General features: G+C 35.0%; 1 protein-coding gene and 1 non-coding gene across 6 annotated transcripts in view; one reads left to right on the plus strand and one right to left on the minus strand.

The window, feature by feature from the left end:
• Positions 1-1491: 1491 nt before the first annotated feature.
• The window catches only part of TRPM7 (transient receptor potential cation channel subfamily M member 7), a 114070-nt gene continuing 96352 nt past the window's right edge, over positions 1492-19209 (minus strand). For 3 of the 5 annotated variants that reach the window (XM_006077783.4, XM_044925006.2, XM_006077782.4), the window contains 5 exons: positions 19040-19122; positions 18681-18886; positions 16180-16231; positions 15973-16079; positions 4403-5884 (listed from right to left, as the gene is read on the minus strand). In XM_006077783.4, the coding sequence (XP_006077845.1) occupies positions 5754-5884; positions 15973-16079; positions 16180-16231; positions 18681-18886; positions 19040-19122 (579 nt within the window). In that variant the 3' untranslated portion in view covers positions 4403-5753. Of the gene's footprint in view, positions 3048-4402; positions 5885-15114; positions 15242-15972; positions 16080-16179; positions 16232-18680; positions 18887-19039; positions 19123-19209 lie in introns of those variants that run through there. The other 2 variants (XR_003112304.3, XR_003112305.3) reach the window with 2 other exon arrangements.
• Positions 8241-8346, plus strand: LOC112577903. Its single transcript, XR_003102102.1, has one exon. It is a non-coding gene; the product is annotated as a U6 spliceosomal RNA (small nuclear RNA).

Below are 19209 nucleotides of genomic sequence, written 5' to 3' on the forward strand. Positions count from 1 at the left end.
TGGCTTTCCTGGGTGGCTCAGGTAAAGAATCTGCCTGCCAGTGCAGGAGATGCAGGTTCAGTCCCTGCGTTGGGAAGATCCCCTGGAGAAAGAAATAGCAACCCACTCCAGTATTCTTGCCTGGAGAACCCCATGGAGCCTGGTTTGCTATAGTCCTTGGGGTTGCAGAATCAGACATGACTTACTTACTGACCAGCAGCAGCAGTAACTCACTGAATCTTTACAGTATGGGACAAACACTGTCACAGAGGCTTGCTCAATCAGTTGGTTAATCATGAAGTGACAGAACAAGAATCCAAGTCTATCCAGCTTTGTTTTGCGTGCATACACAGTAGCTCCAGAATTGAAAGGGATGTTGTAAGATATATCATACTTCCTTTTTATAGGCAGAGAATATTCTACTTTTAGATATATCATATTTTATTAATCCATTCATCTAATGGACATGTGTGTTGTTCCACTTTTTGGCTATTATCAGTAATTGCTACGAATATCTGTGTACAAGGCTTTGTGTAGATATTTCCACTTCTGTTGAGTATAAACATACACCAAAGATGAAAACTGCCTTGTCCTATGAGCTGTATTTTTATTGTTGTGTTGCAAGTTCTTTACACAAATCCTTTACCAGATACATTACTTGCAAAATTTCTCTCCCACCGTTAAGAGTTGTCTTCTCACTGCAGATTGTGTACTTCGAAGCAAAAATTTAAAAAATTTTGATGAATCTCAATTTGTCCATTTTTCTTTCATTGCCTTTGCTGTTGGTGTCATATCTAAGAAACTATCATCTAATACAAAGTTATAAAAATTTACCCCTACATTTTCGTCTAAGAGTTTCAAGATGCAGGCTCTGAAGTTTAGGTTTGCAATCCATTTTAAGTTTACTTTTGTATATGATGTGAGGTATGGGTTCAACTTCATTCTTTTGCATGTGGGTATCTAGTTGTTCCAAAACAATTTCATGAAAAGTCTATTCTTCCCTCTTCAAACTGCTCTGGCACCTTTGTTGAAAATCAATTAACCACAAATTTCTGGGCTCTCAATTCTATTTTATTAATCTATATGCCACAATACATTGTCTTCATTTGTCTAGTTTTGTATGGGAAGGAACATTTTAATAGCCTTTTTAGACAGCCATAGATATTCACTGGAGTAGAAAATGGCAAACCACTCCAGTATTCTTGCCTGGAAAATTCCACGGACAGAGAGGCCTGGTAGGCTACAGTCCATGGGGTTACAAAGAGTCAGCCACGACTGAACACCTGGATATTCATATTTGAAACAGTACCAAAATGGACAAATGGTGGTTTCCTAAAGGTCAGCTGCAGTGTAGAATCTGGAATTCTGTAAACTTCTACCCTGCTAGAGTTTTACTCCCTTTTCCACTCATGGACCATTTTGTAATCCATGCAGAAAGCATCTGGAGAATATTGATTGTTTCGCAGATTATCCAAATGTTGACACATTTCTTTATACACTATAAAAAATAAATTGTTAAATCAGCACTGATTTTATTGGAAAAGTATCGGGATGTTGTCATGCTACCATGTTAAGAGGCAAGTTTTCCAAAACTGCAACTTTCTCTTGAAAGCTCAAATTTTAGTAAGTACTGTTAGTTTTCTACCAAACACTCCCAGTGTGAAGAACCCTGGTTTGTCTGTTATTCTTCCAAGCAGACATGTTCAATGAAAAAAGTGACTAGTCCAGTTTGTAACTCACACAACTGCATAATTGCCTTTTCCTAAAACAATCATCACACTTCCTTATGAAGCAAAGTACTTTATGCCTATTTTTCATTTTGCCCCACAGAATATTAAAGGCATGTTTTAAGGTCAAAATTAATTAAAAATTGACTTATTCCTTCATCAGTGACATTTGAAATGAAATGGATTAAAAAAAGAAACACTGGCATGATGGTGAAGACTGTACCAACCAACTAGTTCAGTTTGGTGCTACTTCCTTGATTCATGCTAAGGTAGCAGCATTTTTACCCATCAATGATTTTCCAACAACAGTAAAACTTTGAACACATTGAAAAAGACAAAGAATAACTTACAGTTATGAGAAGTTTTGACCTTGTAGGCCAAAGAAAGTGTCGTGGGGAATGTCAGGGACTGTGGTCCACACTGAGAACCACTGATCTATTGAAGAAATCTAGGCAAGGACCACCCAAAAGACAGTACGACCTGTGTTTCCTAGTGGAAGTACACAATGCCACCAGTGAAGCACTCCTGTCAGACAATCAATCTTGAATGTGACCGAGTCTCTATACGTAACAACTAGTTTATGGACTAAATAGGAAACATAAAATGACAACTACGGAAGTAATCAACAAAACCTTTTATGTGGGAAACTTTTTAGAACACAAGAGCTGGTTCTTCAAAAAATAAACTGGAAAAAAAAGAAAGTGGAAGCAGAAACCTATATATTAAAAGAGGCTTTAAAGACAAATCAAGCAACTGCAATACACGAAGCTTAAGAAGTTCCGATTCAAGCAAATTATTTTTAAAAATTTGTTTTGAGAATGATTACATTCTCTGATATTAACTAACTTGTTAAATTGTTAGATGTGAAGATACTATAGTTCTGGTATTTTAGAAACACATACTAAAACATTTAAAGTGAAAGTTAAGTTCCATAATTCAGGACTTCATAAAATTCCAGGACTTCAGAAATTCCAAGTAAAAAACAGGCAAGTGCTAACTGTAGGTTAGGACAGTGCACTAAAGAAAGTACCCTACTAAAAGGTGCTGTTTATTGTAAACTGGTATATGTATTGTAACTTTTCTAAAGAATAACCATACCTTCTCCCAGCCCCTCTCATATCCACTAAAGTAGAATCAAGGACCCCAAGAAGAAACTGCTTTGAGGAATTCCGATAAACCTAGAAGGAAAACATATTCTAGAGAGAATTAGAACCTTACCTGGGATTTTTTTTCTAAGAAAAAGCTCACAGATCATCTAATGTTGAAAATATTCTGTGGTACTTCTTCAACACGTACTTATTTAGTACCTATATTTTGTTTGCTACAAGCTCCAGCAAGGCTCTAAGGGAAATACAAAAATAAGACATCTCTTAGTTGGTAACACAGACAATCTAATTTTGAGAGAGACACACAGTGGTTGTATAGTTTTACTCTAATACATAATTACTGAGTTATTTATTTAACTACGTGGTAATTGTGACAGATCTGAATATCTGGGTTCCTCAAAGACAGATGCTTTGTGTGAAAACTACCTAGGAAACAATCAGAACAGATATGATAATTGAGGAGGATCACAAAAATCCCTGCTCAATGATACATCTCCTTCCTGCAAATAAATAATGTTATATATCCTATAAGTGATAACAGCTATTTATTGGGTGCCCTTGCCTTGACTGTCTGCTTAAATACGTAAGATTTTATCATTTTGATCTATCTTCCTAGAGAAATTTTGATATTGTAGAAACACATTTAAAAACTCATAATTTTATGGAATGTCTATCACAAAGCATGCAGTATACAAGTAGGGAGGGGGTGTTAAAGGAGTGAAAAATTTTAGGGGTCTCTTTTCCTTTGTGAATTGTACAGTCTAATGGGGGTAAAAAGAAAGACGGTGACTATGAAAACAACATATTTCAACTTAAAGGTGGAAAAGGAGGGTAATTTTATATTTTTGTTTACGTTTAAAATTGTTTCTATATGTCCCAACAATCAACATGCATTACTTTAAAAATAATAGTAGCTTACATATACCACCACACTGAGGAAGGCATATTATTAGAGAATACTTGCAGAAGATGTTTTATGAAGTAATTTGGTAAAGAGGTGGAGTTCTGTTTTGAGAAGGATGAGACAGAGAAGTATCAAAGAGATGAAAGCATATGACACTTTTAGACCATGGAGTAATAAGGATGAACTTGAGTAATCTAAAAACAACACTTCTTTGGAATGAGAAATGCAGTTTTCAGGTAAACTGTTACTTTCTAGAATTAGTCAAAAAAGTTAATGAATAGATTTGTTTCCAAAAAGTGACTAGGAATTGGTACAGAAATCATCAGTCATTATACTTAAAAGTCAATATACCATGGGGCTGAAGAATGTAGACAAAAGCCTGTTTGGGTTCAAATCCTAGTGCTGCTCCTTAGTAAATGTAAGAATCTGAGAAAAGTTACTTTACTTAATGCCTTGTTATCCTGTTACCAGCATAAGAGGATGACAATAACACCTATTTCATGAGATTGTTTTAAGGATTAAATGGGTTAGTATATGTAAAGTATTTAGAGTAATATCAGATACATATTAAGTACTAAATAAATGTTCTATTACTGTTATTATCATGTGGATATAATCAACAAAAAATTGAAAAAATTAACACTGAAAATACTATTTTTCAGAATGATTAAACTCAGTAAAACATCTGTAAACAAGAATAAATTTATTTAATTTCTTTTAAAGATTTAATGATATACAAAATGTATATAGTATATTTTTAATACATTTTCTTTCTCCCCCCTCATCAATATTAAACACTATTTGAACAGCTTATCTCTTTTTGCCTTGTCTGTATCTATGAGATACACTACTGAATACAAATAAGATTTACACTGCTCCCTCCCAAATAAAAATTAAAATTAGTACCTAGGGGGAAAAAAAAGAAAGAAAAAAAAAAAAAAATCAAAGCACAGAACTTTAGACAGATGAAAAGCTTTTCTTATTGTTGAGCATTCAACAATATCTGGGGCAGTTAAATTACATTTTATTGGCATAAAGTTGCATTGCAATCTCCCAACATCAGATAATGATAATCCAATTCAATTTCTTAAGTACCACAAACAATATTCATGTTCAAATGATCCTACACAATTTTAAATATATGCAAGAATTCATGTTTACATTCTGATTTGATATACTGGTCAATAAAATCTTTTGAGAAGTATGTAACTTCCAAGTTGTCACTATATATATGATAGGAAAAAAGCACTTTAACTTTTCTCACAAGGGAACTTCTCTTGAACAGTGAGTTAAGTTTTTTCTTTGATATATTTAGGTTATAGCAATCTAACATGGCTTTCTTCTATTTAACAATGTCTTGAGAAAACAATGTTTTTAAAAAAAATTATACTTTTGCACAATTTGGGCTCTATTTAACAAAAAACTGGCTCTATCTTTTAAACAGGAGCCTAACCCTGATTCATAAAGTCCCTCTTAGAAAATGGTTTTCAGCCTGGGCTTCCTATATCCCTGTAGATCTAGAATTATATAACAAGCCTTCTCCTTTCCCATGGCCAACAAGCATCTAGTTGGGCACTAGTGACATTATCACTGAACACACTAAAACACACTGAGGAAGACATCTGACTGCCATTTAACCAAAAGACTGGGTGACTTCATTTCACTCGCTGAATGGCAGTAAACCAGCTGCCAAGAAAATCTGCACAGATACCTAACTTTGGTTAATGGTATTGCACCACACAAAGAGAGGGTTATTACCCTCATCAGAACAAAGTCAAATGAAATTCTCTGTTAAAAAGAGCCCTTTAAAAAGGTATAAATACTAATTTTTCTTTACCTTTAAAATTTAACAGCTGCCAGCTGTATCATATAGGGAGTTCTTGACTGACTAGTTTAATTGGGCCAAAAGAATATTGACCTTTTAACTGTGCTAGATTCAGCACACACTTTTCTGTATTATCAAACAATTTCCTCCTAATGAAAAGTGACACAGTAACATTTTTGTGAGGTGTAATCAAAACCAATGATTCAGTAATATTATAACATCAGACGAATAGAATTAGTTGATTCTGATTCTTTGGTGGAATTTCCAGGCTGAAGAGTCAAATCAGAAGGCTCATCCTGAGGAAATATTATTTTATCAGGTGTATAGTCATTCCTCTTCAGATCTATATTCACAATCCCAACAAAAAAAGAAAAAAAGAGTCAGTATTGCTTAGAAAAAGAAAATTAAGAACATTTCCTAAACCAATTTCCCTCTAAACATGCCAGATCTATTTTTTATAATATTGTTATAAATTCAAAAGTCACAAAATTTATATGCATAAAAATGAAATCATTCAACAAATAATTATGTTCTGACTATGAGTTAATAACTCATGTAAGTATAGAAGAAATGCAGCACTGAACAAGGCAGATAAGGTCCCTGTTCTAATGGAGCTTATGTTCTTAAGGGTGAAGAAAAACAAACAGAAAAATAACAGAATTATAAGCAGTAACAAGTGCTTTGAAGAAAACAGTGTGAAGAGGGTCAAGTGGGAGATGGTATATGGTGATTCTTTTAGACAGGGCTGGGCAGAAGAGCTGCAGGAAATAACATATGAGTAAAGACTTGAATATTGAGAAATACTGAGAATATTCGTTGGAAGGACTGATGCTCAAGCTGAAGCTCCAATACTTTGGCCAACTGATATAAACAGCCAACTCACTGGAAAAAGACCCTGATTCTGGGAAAGACTGAAGGCAGAAGGAGAAGTGGGCAAGAGAGGATGAGATGGTTGGATGGCATCACCAATGCAATGGATGTGAACTTGGGCAAACTCTGGGAGACAGTGAGAGACAGGGAAGCCTAGAGTGCTGCAGTACATGCGGTTGCAAAGAGTCAGACGACTTGGCAACTGAACAATAACATCAATTGAGAAATGACCTATCAAAATCCCAGGAAGAAGAGTACTCTATGCAGAGAGAAAGTTGATTACAGATTATAAAAAGGAAATAGACTTGGTGTGTTCCAAGAATGACAAGAAGCAGTTTGGCTTACAAGTAGGGAAAGACTAGGAAAAAATGAGGTCAAGCAACAGTTAATGACCAATAGTTGTCAAACTACAGCCTGTGGGCCAAATCTGGTCTGTCCTGTTTTTGTAAATAGTTTTATTGGAATGCAGCCATACAAATTTGTTTATAGATTGTCTATGGCCATTTCTGTACTACAATGGGAGAGCTGGGTAGCTGTGGCATAAGTCACATGGCCCACAAAGCCTAAAATACATACTCTGCTTTTTTTTTTCCTGGCTGCACCATGCAGCATGCAGGATCCTAGTTCCTCAACAGGGATTGAATCCATACCCCTTGCATTGGAAGTGTGGAGTCTTCACCACTGGACCACCAGGGAAGTCCCTATTTCTTTTGCCTTTTAAAGAAAACTCTGCTGACCTCTGATTCAGGGGACACAAGCAAAGGTAAGTACACATTACAATAAAATCCACTGGAAGGTATTAAGCAGTCTTAAGGGAGGAATGTAACACAATCAAATTTATTTAAAATGACCATTCCGATTGTCACATGGTAAGAATCTAGGAAACAAAATAGTGGCAATGACGATGAAAAGAAATTGATAAATTCTAGGGAGATTTCAGAATTTGAGCAGACAGAATTTGACAGATTGGTTATGAAAAGTTAGAGAAAAAAGGAACTGGCTAGCTTTTAGGTTTTGAGCCTGAGCAACTTGGTAACCATTGATGAGACAGGGAAGTAGAGTTTTGTGGGAAGGGAAATGAAAGTCAAGAATTCTGAAGTGAAAATGTTACTTGAATCTGGAGCCTGTTATACAGAGTGAAGTATATCAGAAAGAGAAAAACAAATAGTGGATACATATGGAATCTAGAAAAATGACCCTGATGAACTTATTTGCAAGGCAGGAACAGAGACACAGACAGACAACAGATTTGTGGACACAGCAGGGGAAGGAGAGGGTGGGATGAATTGAGAAAGCAGCACTGGCATATATACACTACCGTGTATAAAACAGATAGCTAGTGGGAAGCTGCTATACAGGGAGCTCAGCTCAGTGCTCTGTGGCAACCAAGAAGGGTGGGATTGGGGAGAGGTGGGAGGAAGGCTCAAAAGGGAAGGGATATATATATATACTTCTCGCTAATTCACATTGTTGTATGGTAGAAAACAACACAACATTGTTAAGCAATTATCCTCCAATTAAAAAAAAAAGGTAATTCAAGTAGCAATGAAAGAAAGGGAATATAGAAACAGGAGCTCAGCAAAAAAGTTAGTCTTCAATTAAATTTGGTACTAATAGCATGGGAACTGCATATATAGTTATGGGATAGGATGAACTTGACATTACAGACATATATGACAATGGTTGCAGAATTGAAAAGCTTAAGGGAGTAGAATCAAATTTATATTTTAAACCAGAGTTGTCCATAAACCCTTCTACTTTTATTTCCATATAAAACCGAACTTATGCTCACAGTTAGGCAAATATACTCCAATTAAAAAACAAGAGGTGTGCTCGCTTCGGCAGCACATATACTAAAACTGGAACGATACAGAGAAGATTAGCATGGCCCCTGCGCAAGGATGATACGCAAATTCGTGAGCGTTCCATATTTTTAAAGTTTAAAAATAAAATAAAATTAAAAAAAAAAAAACAAAAAAAAAACAAAACAAGAGGTAACTAACACTCAGAATATAAACTGCTAATTTTAATTTCAGCAATAGTCTATGTTCAATGATCCAAATACATACTTACTACAGGTATGAACAATTTTTGATAAACTTTAAATTTAAGACTTTGCATTAGGCCTAAGGAATGCAAATTAATTTGCAGATGAACTGTACACAAAGAACAATGGACAGAAACATAATTATAATTCAATTCACAACTGCAGCGTTAACTAATGGTGTAACCACGTGCAAATCATGTAAACTCTTATTTTATATTCTGCAAAACAATGGATTTGGACTGAATTGCTTTTAATGTCCCTATTAAGCTGTGAAATCCTGCTTATAACGATAATTTAAAAAACAGATATGCTATTAAAAATTGCATTGTATCAAAAACCAAATAAAAACTGTATTTGGGCTGCCTGTTAAATTCACCACTGTATGTTCCACTTCTAGCTAAAATAGACAAGAATATTCCATCTTCTCTCTTTTTCACTGATTACAACCTTTTACACGATATATAAAGCAACTACCTGAGATTTCTGAAAAGTAACAGCAGATATATAGGAAGGAAAATCTGAACTTGAAGAATGAGCTATATGGTGGTGAATTTCCTGTTTTGTTTTTTTTTTTTTTTCATCTCTTATTTTAGGCTTAGACTTGAAGATAGCTCAATCACAGAATGAATGTGGACAAAAAAGCTCCAAGAGTTCCCAGCTTGAGGATAAGGAAGGAGGTCCTGTGATGGAAAATGTTGAGGGGAATGCTCTTTTTAATTTTTCTTTTTGCTCTTCTGCCCTTTACCTAAGACAAGCCCTAGTCAAGAAGAGGCATTACTACAGTGGTGGAAGCAGGGAAAGCACCCACAACTCCAAGAGAAAAATCTCTCTGACCAGAAGAACTGAGAATAGATACCTCTATGATCCAAAAAAAAAAAAATCAAGAAAATCAGAGATACCAAAGGAACATTTCATGCAAACATGGGCTCGATAAAGGACAGAAATGGTATGGACCTAACAGAAGCAGAAGATATTAAGAAGAGATGGCAAGAATACACAGAAGAACTGTACAAAAAAGATCTTCATGATCCAGATAATCATGATGGTGTGATCACTCACCTAAAGCCAGACATCCTGGAATGTGAAGTCAAGTGGGCCTTGGGAAGCATCACTACCAACAAAGCTAGTGGAGGTGATAGAATTCCAGTTGAGCTATTCCAAATCCTGAAAGATGATGCTGTGAAAGTGCTGCACTCAATATGCCAGCAAACTTGGAAAACTCAGCAGTGGCCACAGGACTGGAAAAGGTCAGTTTTCATTCCAATCCCAAAGAAAGGCAATGCCAAAGAATGCTCAAACTACCACACAATTGCACTCATCTCAAACGCTAGTAAAGTAATGCTCCAAATTCTGCAAGCCAGGCTTCAGCAATATGTGAACCGTGAACTTCCTGATGTTCAAGCTGGTTTTAGAAAAGGCAGAGGAACCAGAGATCAAATTGCCAACATCCGCTGGATCATCGAAAAAGCAAGAGAGTTCCAGAAAAACATCTATTTCTGCTTTATTGACTATGCCAAAGCCTTTGACTGTGTGGATCACAATAAACTGTGGAAAATTCTGAAAGAGATGGGAATACCAGACCACCTGATCTGCCTCTTGAGAAATCTGTATGCAGGTCAGGAAGTAACAGTTAGAACTGGACATGGAACAACAGACTGGTTCCAAATAGGAAAAGGAGTTCGTCAAGGCTGTATATTGTCATTCTGTTTATTTAACCTATATGCAGAGTATATCATAAGAAACGCTGGACTGGAAGAAAGACAATCTGGAATCAAGATTGCCGGGAGAAATATCAATAACCTCAGATATGCAGATGACACCACCCTTATGGCAGAAAGTGAAGAGGAACTAAAAAGCCTCTTGATGAAGGTGAAAGTGGAGAGTGAAAAAGTTGGCTTAAAGCTCAACATTCAGAAAACGAAGATCATGGCATCCAGTCCCATCACTTCATGGGAAATAGATGGGGAAACAGTGGAAACAGTGTCAGACTTTATTTTTCTGGGCTCCAAAATCACTGCACATGGTGACTGCAGCCATGAAATTAAAAGACACTTACTCCTTGGAAGGAAAGTTATGACCAACCTAGACAGCATATTCAAAAGCAGAGACATTACTTTGCCAACAAAGGTCTGCCTAGTCAAGGCTATGGTTTTTCCTGTGGTCATGTATGGATGTGAGAGTTGGACTGTGAAGAAGGCTGAGCGCCAAAGCATTGATGCTTTTGAACTGTGGTGTTGGAGAAGACTCTTGAGAGTCCCTTGGACTGCAAGGAGATCCAATCAGTCCATTCTGAAGGAGATCAGCCCTGGGATTTCTTGGGAAGTAATGATGCTAAAGCTGAAACTCCAGTACTTTGGACACCTCATGCAAAGAGTTGACTCATCGGAAAAGACTCTGATGCTGGAAGGGATTGGGGGCAAGAGGAGAAGGGGATGACAGAGGATGAGATGGCTGGATGGCGTCACTGACTCGATGGACGTGAGTCTGAGTGAACTCTGGGAGTTGGTGATGGACAGGGAGGCCTGGCGTGCTGCGATTCATGGGGTCGCAAAGAGTCGGACACGACCGAGCGACTGATCTGATCTGATCTGATGATCTAAAAAGTATTACTGTCAGCACTAGAAATGGACTACATTACAGAAAGTATATGATAGCACAGGGAGGCCAAAATCCTGGTTTTCTAGTCAGTGTACCAAAAAAAGAAAAAAAGAGGCCCTTGGGAATCACAAAGTATCGAAGAAATCATGGAGAAGAGGAATATGGAGAGACACCCTCAATTTGTGCATGATACCCCCTGAGTGGCACGTATGTAGAAAGATAGCACAGCATAGGCTTTGAGAATTAAACTATGGTGCAGACCTTTGTTCATGTTCCAGACTTGACCCTGTTGGACACACATTAGAGAAACTTGAATGATAATGCAAAGGTTTTAAAAACCAAACCGACATTGGACTCACAGTCACACAAAAGACAGACTGTGATTTGAATTTAACTGAAATGGTTGCATAATAACATCAAAAATCTCAAGAGGATTCAACAATTCAAAATTCTCTAGAGGATTTTTAATAAGATCTCAAATCTCATAATATTCTAGATATCCTGGACATATTCTAAAATTACTAGAGATGCAAAAAACAGGAACATTTAAAAGATTCTCAAAGAAAAAGACAACGAAGAGATGCCAATCCCAAGATAACCCAGATGGAAGAATTAAAGACGTTAGCTACTGTTATAACCATACTCCATGATATAGGACAAAAGACCTGAAATGAAAGGAAAACAAGTTTTCAGAAGAGAAAGAGTCAGCACAAAAAGAACCAAAAGGAAATTATAGTTCTGAAAAATTTAAGTGAAATAAAAAATTCAGTGCAAAGCTTAATAGCAGAATAAAGAAAGAATAAGGAGTCAGTGAATGTGGATATTGATCAGTAGAAATTAATCTGAACAAAAGAGAAAAATTAATTTTTAAGTTAGTCCCCAGAGTCTCAAGTTCCTGGGTGACAATTATCAAAAGATCAACATTCTTTTTATGAGAGTCCAGGAACAGATGAAAAGGTTGATGCAGAACACATATTTGATGAACTAGTAACTAAAAAGTCCCCAAATTTGACAGAAGTCATCTATTTGCAAATTTAAGCTTAGTAAAGCTGAAACAAGATAAACTCAGAGAAAGTTACAACTAGACATAAAATCAAACTGTCAAACTGCTCAAAACCAAAAATAAGCAATAAATCTTGAAAGGAGATACATTGTAATGATACATCATGTAAAAAGGAAGAATAACTCAAATGACTGTGGAGTTTTCATCAGAAATTAGAGAGGCCAGAAGACAGCAAAACATTTTTTAAGCGCTGACAGAAAAAGCATCAACCTAAAATTCCAGATCCAGTGAAAATACCCTTCAGGAATGAAAGCAAAATATGTTCTTAGGTAAGGGAACCTATGACCAAGCACTAAAAAAGAAACAACATAAAGATAAAACAGAATACTAAGAGAAAAAGGAGGGGGAACAACAGCAAAACACACCAGAGACGTCAATCAGAAAACAATAAAACAGCAGATAAAAACCTAACCATACCAATAATTACATTCAACATAAAGGGTCTAAAACAGCAATTAAAAGACAGAAATTGTTAGATTTAAGAAAAACAGATTAAACCTAGGAACTAACTACTTTATGCTGTCTATAAGAAAATCACTTTAAAAATAGTTAATATATACAGGTAAAAATAATAGGAAAAGATATCTGATGGAACCACCAATCAAAAGCTATGCTAATATCAGACAAAGCAGACTTTAGAACAAGGGAAATTACCATAGCATTACATAATGATAAAAATTAAATCATTAAATCAAGAAGCCTTAACATCTTGGTATAAATCTTTGTATATATATAAAAATCTTTATATATACTGTAAATCAGTGTAGCAAAGCTTCAAAATATATGCAGGAAAAACTGAGAAAACTGAAAGCAAAGCAGACAAATTCACAGTTAAAGACCTCCTTTCTAAGTAATAAACAGAGTAGGTACACAGAAAATCAGCAAGGATATAAAAAAGCACAACACTATCAAAAAACTTTCTGTCATTAACATTAATCAAATACTTTATCCAGGAAGAGAATATTCTCTTGAAATATAACATTCATTCACTAGAGACAGTATCTTTATAAGGTTTACAATTTTTCTTTAAATCGAATTCATACAAAGAATGTTCTCTTATCATAATGGAATTAAGCAAGAAATCAGTTTACCAGGAAAAATTACAAACATTTGAGAACTAAAAAAGACATTTGTAAATAATTTATAGGTCAAAGAAGAAATCTCAAGGGAAATAAGCTATATTTAAAAAATTAAAAACAAAAATAATACATATCCCTCTATATTTTTTAACACAAAATTTATGGAATGCAGCTAACACAATGCTTACAGGAAAATCTATAGCACTAGTCTCAATAATCTAAATTTTTACCCTAACTAGAGAAAAACAAACTAAACCCAGAGCAAGCAAGCAGAAAAATGGAAATAATAGAGAAAAAAAAAATCAAAGAAACTGACAACAGATAATAGAATAAAACAATGAAAACAAAAACTGGTTCTTTTAAAGTACCAATAACACAGATACACTTTAGCCAGATTGAAAAAAAAAAAGCATATGATACCATAAACGAGAGGATTCACCAGAATCCCAGACATTTTAAAAAATAGTATCACAAAAAGAACTATGTCCATAAATTTGCCAATTTAAATAAAATAAAGTCAAATACTATACAATCTCATTTGTACATGGAACCTAAGAAAACAAACTGACAGGAAGAGATGACTTGTGGTTACCAGAGGTGGAGGGTGAGGTGAGGAAGAACTGGAAGCAGGCGGTCATAAGGTACAAACTTTCAGTTACACAATAAGTAAGCACTAGGGATATAATGTAGAATACCATGACTATACTAACACTGATATATGATACATAGGAAAGTTGTTAAGAGAGTAAATAAATACCAAGAGTCACCATGAGGAAAAATATTTTCTTTCTTTTATTTCTATTCTATGTACATGAAAAGATGAATGCTAGCTGAATCTATTGTGGTAAAATCACTTCACAGTTTGTGTAAATCAAACCATCATGCTGTCTGTATGCCTTAAACTTACACAGGTGTATTATTAACTATTTCTCAAAACAGATAAAATGGACCAACCCCCTGAAAGACACAAACTATTAAAACTCACTCAAAAAACCAGTATCTATCTAAAAAAATAAACTCTAAGTTAAAAAGTATCTGATGAAGAAAACTTCAGACAGATGGTTTTGCTAGATAATTCCATCAAACATTTGAAGTGGGGATAGTATCAATTCTATACCATCTATTCCCCAAAACAGAAGAGGTGTAAATAATTCCAACTTATTTTTAAGGTATTATCCAAAAACAAAACAAGAATGACAGTACAAGGGGGGAAAAAAATCTCATAGATCAACATTCTTCAAGAACATAGATATAAAAATCATCAACAAAACATTAGAAAATTGAATCCATATACAATTTGAACTCACAAATGAACACAAAAAAAGATAATATATCAAGATGAAGTGGAGTTTTTCCTGGGAATACAAGACAGGCTCAACATTTTAAAAAGACAATTAGTGTAATTCAGTGTAACAGTAACCAATTAAAGAAGAAAAACCAAATGATCAAACCAAAAATATAGATGCAGAAAAAACATCTGACTAATTCAAGGTCCATTTAGGATAAGCATCTTCAAGGAATAAGGTGTGAAAGAGGGAGGATGTCTACTCTCACTATTCATATTGAACACTGTACTAGAATTCCTGGCCAGTGAAAAAAGTCAAGAAAAATAAATAAAAGGGATACAAATTGCAAAGGAAGTAACAAAACTGTCTCTACTGTCTACACAGAATTTACAAACAAAAAACAAAACTAAACCAAATCAAAAAGCCTTGTAGAACTAAGCGAGTTTAGCAAGAATGCAGGATACAAGGTCAATATACAAAAATAAATAATTTCTGAATCTGTTAACATGAACGATTAAAAAAAATTACGGAAAGTAGTAGTAACATACTTACTATGTCCCTGGCACTGTTCCGGAAGTACTTCACAAATACCCACTCGTTTAAACCTCAAACAAACAAAAAACTACAAACCTCTATGATGCAGATATTCTCTGAGGACCTGGAGTCTGGCTCCCAGGCCCAAGTTCTTCATTACGACATTACTGGTCATAATGAGAGGAACTTTCAGAAATACAGGTCCAGGGAAAGTGCCAAGCACCTGTAATTTTGGAAAAGTTCCACAGAGGATGATGATGCACACCAAAGAGTGAGAACCACTGGTCTGTGAAACAACTTACAATTCAATAATAACTTGTAATTCTCAAATATAAAGATGAAATTACTATCATGAGAAACTGTATCTGCAATTCCTTGTTTCTGTTTCATGAAATACTCTTTTCCAGGCCAACTTGAAAGTCTGTGCATCCTTCTGCTGCTGCTGCTAAGTCGCTTCAGTCGTGTCCAACTGTGCGACCCCATGGACTGCAGCCTACCAGGTTCCTCCGTCCATGGGATTTTCCAGGCAAGAGTACTGGAGTGGGGTGCCATTGCCTTCTCCTTCAGTTTTAGGCAAATCTGTTAGTTCCATAGGTAACATTCCCTGACCTTTAACTTTGTGTTAAGTGATCTGTTTACCTGGTCTATTTTTTCTGCTTGATATTTATGATAGTCCTATAATTCTCTGTTAATCTTTTAGTATGTAAGATTTGACTAAACTCCACTGAGAGCAGGGACCATGGTTTGCCTCATTCACTATCATATCGTCAAAATCTAACACAATTTCTAGCATCCACCAGACACATAATAAATATATATCAAGAGAATGAACTCTGTATTTCTGTAAGTAATGAAAGAAAGCACAGATTCATTTATGTTTCTGGCCTTATGAAGTTCTGCAGCAACTAAATGCTAACAATTTATATACTTTATACTGATTAAGAAAATGCTTACCTGGAAGTTTAAGTTTTCTACAGCAAGAATTACAGTGATGTTTTGCTCTGAAGTTTTTTATCGCATCTTCTCCTAGATTTGCTGGGCCAAAAACCATATCACAGGATCTGTGGAAATGGTAGTAAAAAGAAAAGTCAGTTGATGCAAACAGAAATGTAGAGTTTGAAATTATAAAAACATTTTCATGAAATTATTAAAACTTATTACCTCTTTTCTTCTGCCTTTATCACAGATGGGTCAGTCAAACTTTCACCCACACCTTTATATGTATATACAAAGAAGACAATTCATATTATGTAATTGATATAAAATACTGATATATACATAATAAAAAGGTCACAGGAGATTCTACAGTATCATCAATCATTACACAATTTTAAGCTATTCAAAAAGAGTATAGTTTTTCTCTTTTGACCTCAACATTGCACTAGCAACAGTTCCTGCAATATGAACAACAGTTAAATGTCAGAGTTGGCAGGCAGACAACAAAAGTTCCTGACTGCACCCGTTTCTGATGCAACAAGGCCAAGGTTGCAAGTAAATATTTCCTTATTTACAATTTGCCCTTGTTTCACCTTAGTTAGCAAAAAACAACTAAGTACATGAAGGCATGATCTATAAGCCATTTAAAAAGTATCCTGGAGTTTTAAAAATCACAAACTAACATATGAATACACCTGGCTCAAAAAAGATTCAGACTACATAAAGAATAAGATTGTGAACATTTTTTTTCACCTCCAGTCCTCTCCAGAGGTGTTAAAAGTGAGATTAAATCTCTTCAGTCTTACCTATTCATTCACATAAAGAAAGAACAACTACTGATACTTGAACAATCATAAAATATTTTACCCATTAGAATGAAATCTAATAAACTGGTTAGAATTTCACAACAGAAAAATCTAGAATTAAAATATGATACTAATTTCTTCTCAGACTGGCAAAGATACCCCATACTGAACAGATGAAGAGATGGGCACAGTGATGAGGGCTCGCACAGTGCTGCTATGAATCCCTACAACCTTTTGGAAAAGTTAATATGGCAGGCACTCTTAAAATTGCTCTCTCTAAACCTAAAAAACAGGGTGACTGTGTGACAACAGAGGATTTAAATCATGCTATGCTTTCATACTACAACTGTTGAAAGGAATGACTCAAATTTATCAGTAATAACCCAGAAGATGTTTATCATATACTGTTAGGTAGGGAAAAAAACAAGTGAAACACAAACACCTACTCATACACACACACACACATATAGCATGATTCCAGTTGGAGAAAAATCACAACACAAAATGATTAAAGAAAAAAAAAATTGTGAATCTGTCTTCACAAAATACAGAAACAGTAAAGATGGGAGCATTCTGTTCTTTATACATTTCTATGTTGTTTGTTTGTAGTAATTATCTTAAAATATTTTTATTTAAAAATGGCTCCATAACATTAATTTTATAGAGAACATCAAAATTACCCTGATTATTAAAAGTAACTGCCATCTCTTAATCAATATTCATAGTTTGGCCTTACTTCCTAGGCACACTTGAAACGGATTGGCCCATCTAATAAAATATATCAGAGTTTTCACTATATAATACACCACTTAATCATTTATGTAAAATGAATTACTGAAAAAACAATAGCTATTTTTATACAATTTTCTTGAGTTGGTATTGAAATAACCAATGTTGGCTTGTCAATAAATCTTTTATATCTATATAATGAAAGAAGTCATCAAGTGATAAACATTCTGAACAATTGTTCTTAGGTGACTTGAATTCTGATCTATGTTAACAGTTGAAATTAAAGCTACTCTTTAGGAAAAAAGCAATCACTGCTCTTTCCCAGCCATAGTTTCTTCTTTTTTTTTTTTTTACAGATACAAAACAATCTGTCTACAGAGGCTACGATCAGTTTTTCCCTCCTAGTATACATGCTGCTCCACCAACCAAGTGCTGGAATCTATTCCTTACCTCTTAAATCTGATCTGTCCTTACAGCTTACCTTGATGAGTAAAATGTGGCAGAAGGGATCTGGGCCCATTCTGGGCCTAATGTAAGAATTCCTGCTTTCTCTCTGGAGAAGCCAGCTGTCACCTAAAAAGTCTAATTACCCCAAACTACCATGCTATAAGAAAAATCCAAGCTAGCGAGCCATGTAGAGAGATCACTGGGTAGAGAACTGAGGAATTCAGCTGTCTTAAACAGAGACTTAAAACATTTGGCTCCAGTCAAGCTGTCCAAACTAGTATCCAGCCATTCAAATTCTCCAAGGGTACAGCAGAGATAACCCAGCCCCAAATTCTTGAACCAAAAAAGTGAAAGCAAGTTTTTTTTTTAAATCCACTAAATATTTAGGTAGTTCAGTTGACAATAATAGCAGGTACTCCAGAAACAATAAAGATTACTTATTGTTTTAAAGAAATAATCTTTATACTTTTAAAAAACTAAGGCTATAGATCTATGAGTAAAATAGGGGATTTCACATGTTTTTGCTTATTAAAACATCTGCACTGCCTAGATAACAATTAAAATAGCCAGACCCTATTCTTCAGGGCCCTGATAGCTATATACTATGGCCATTACTGATTTGCTGTTTTAACAGCTTTTACTGACCTAAGATTTTGCATATCTACAGATAAGCAGATTTCTGTACATTGAATAGATGAGAACCTGATGCATAATTTCCTTTCAGCAATATTTTAATAAATTTACCTTGTAAATCAAGTACCAGTAACTCCCCTCTTGTATATTCGTAAGTCCAGTGGCTAAAGGCCAGCATAATTTCTTCCAGTGTATTAGTTGGAATAATCTCATCACCATTATTGTTGTTGTATTTTCTAAATTCTCCAGTCATACATTCTTCCACAGCAAACCACTGTCCCGCTGAATGGCAATACAGCAGGAAAACTTCAAGGAACCTTATGAGAAAGTTAAGAGATATTACTAGCAGGTTTGTTAATAAAATTCTAATCAATCTGTAAAATGGGTAAATAATGAAATTCAGCATCCATAAGGAAGGTCAAAAGAGAATGCTATCCACTAAAAGATCTCAGAAGTTTGTAAAGATTTACCTTGGAGAATATGGTATGGATTTGGGTTTCATTTGGTTGAAGGCAAATGTGAGTTTTTGTGCTGCTCTCTGTTGTTGAATTTCCTACAGAACAGAAAAAAAGAAACCCTTGTTCAACATTGACATTAAGACTTTATTAATTATACTTTAGCAGTGAAAACAAGAAGCTCA

Source organism: Bubalus bubalis, chromosome 11 (genome assembly GCF_019923935.1).
Source record: "Bubalus bubalis isolate 160015118507 breed Murrah chromosome 11, NDDB_SH_1, whole genome shotgun sequence".
Classification (NCBI taxonomy): domain Eukaryota; kingdom Metazoa; phylum Chordata; class Mammalia; order Artiodactyla; family Bovidae; genus Bubalus; species Bubalus bubalis.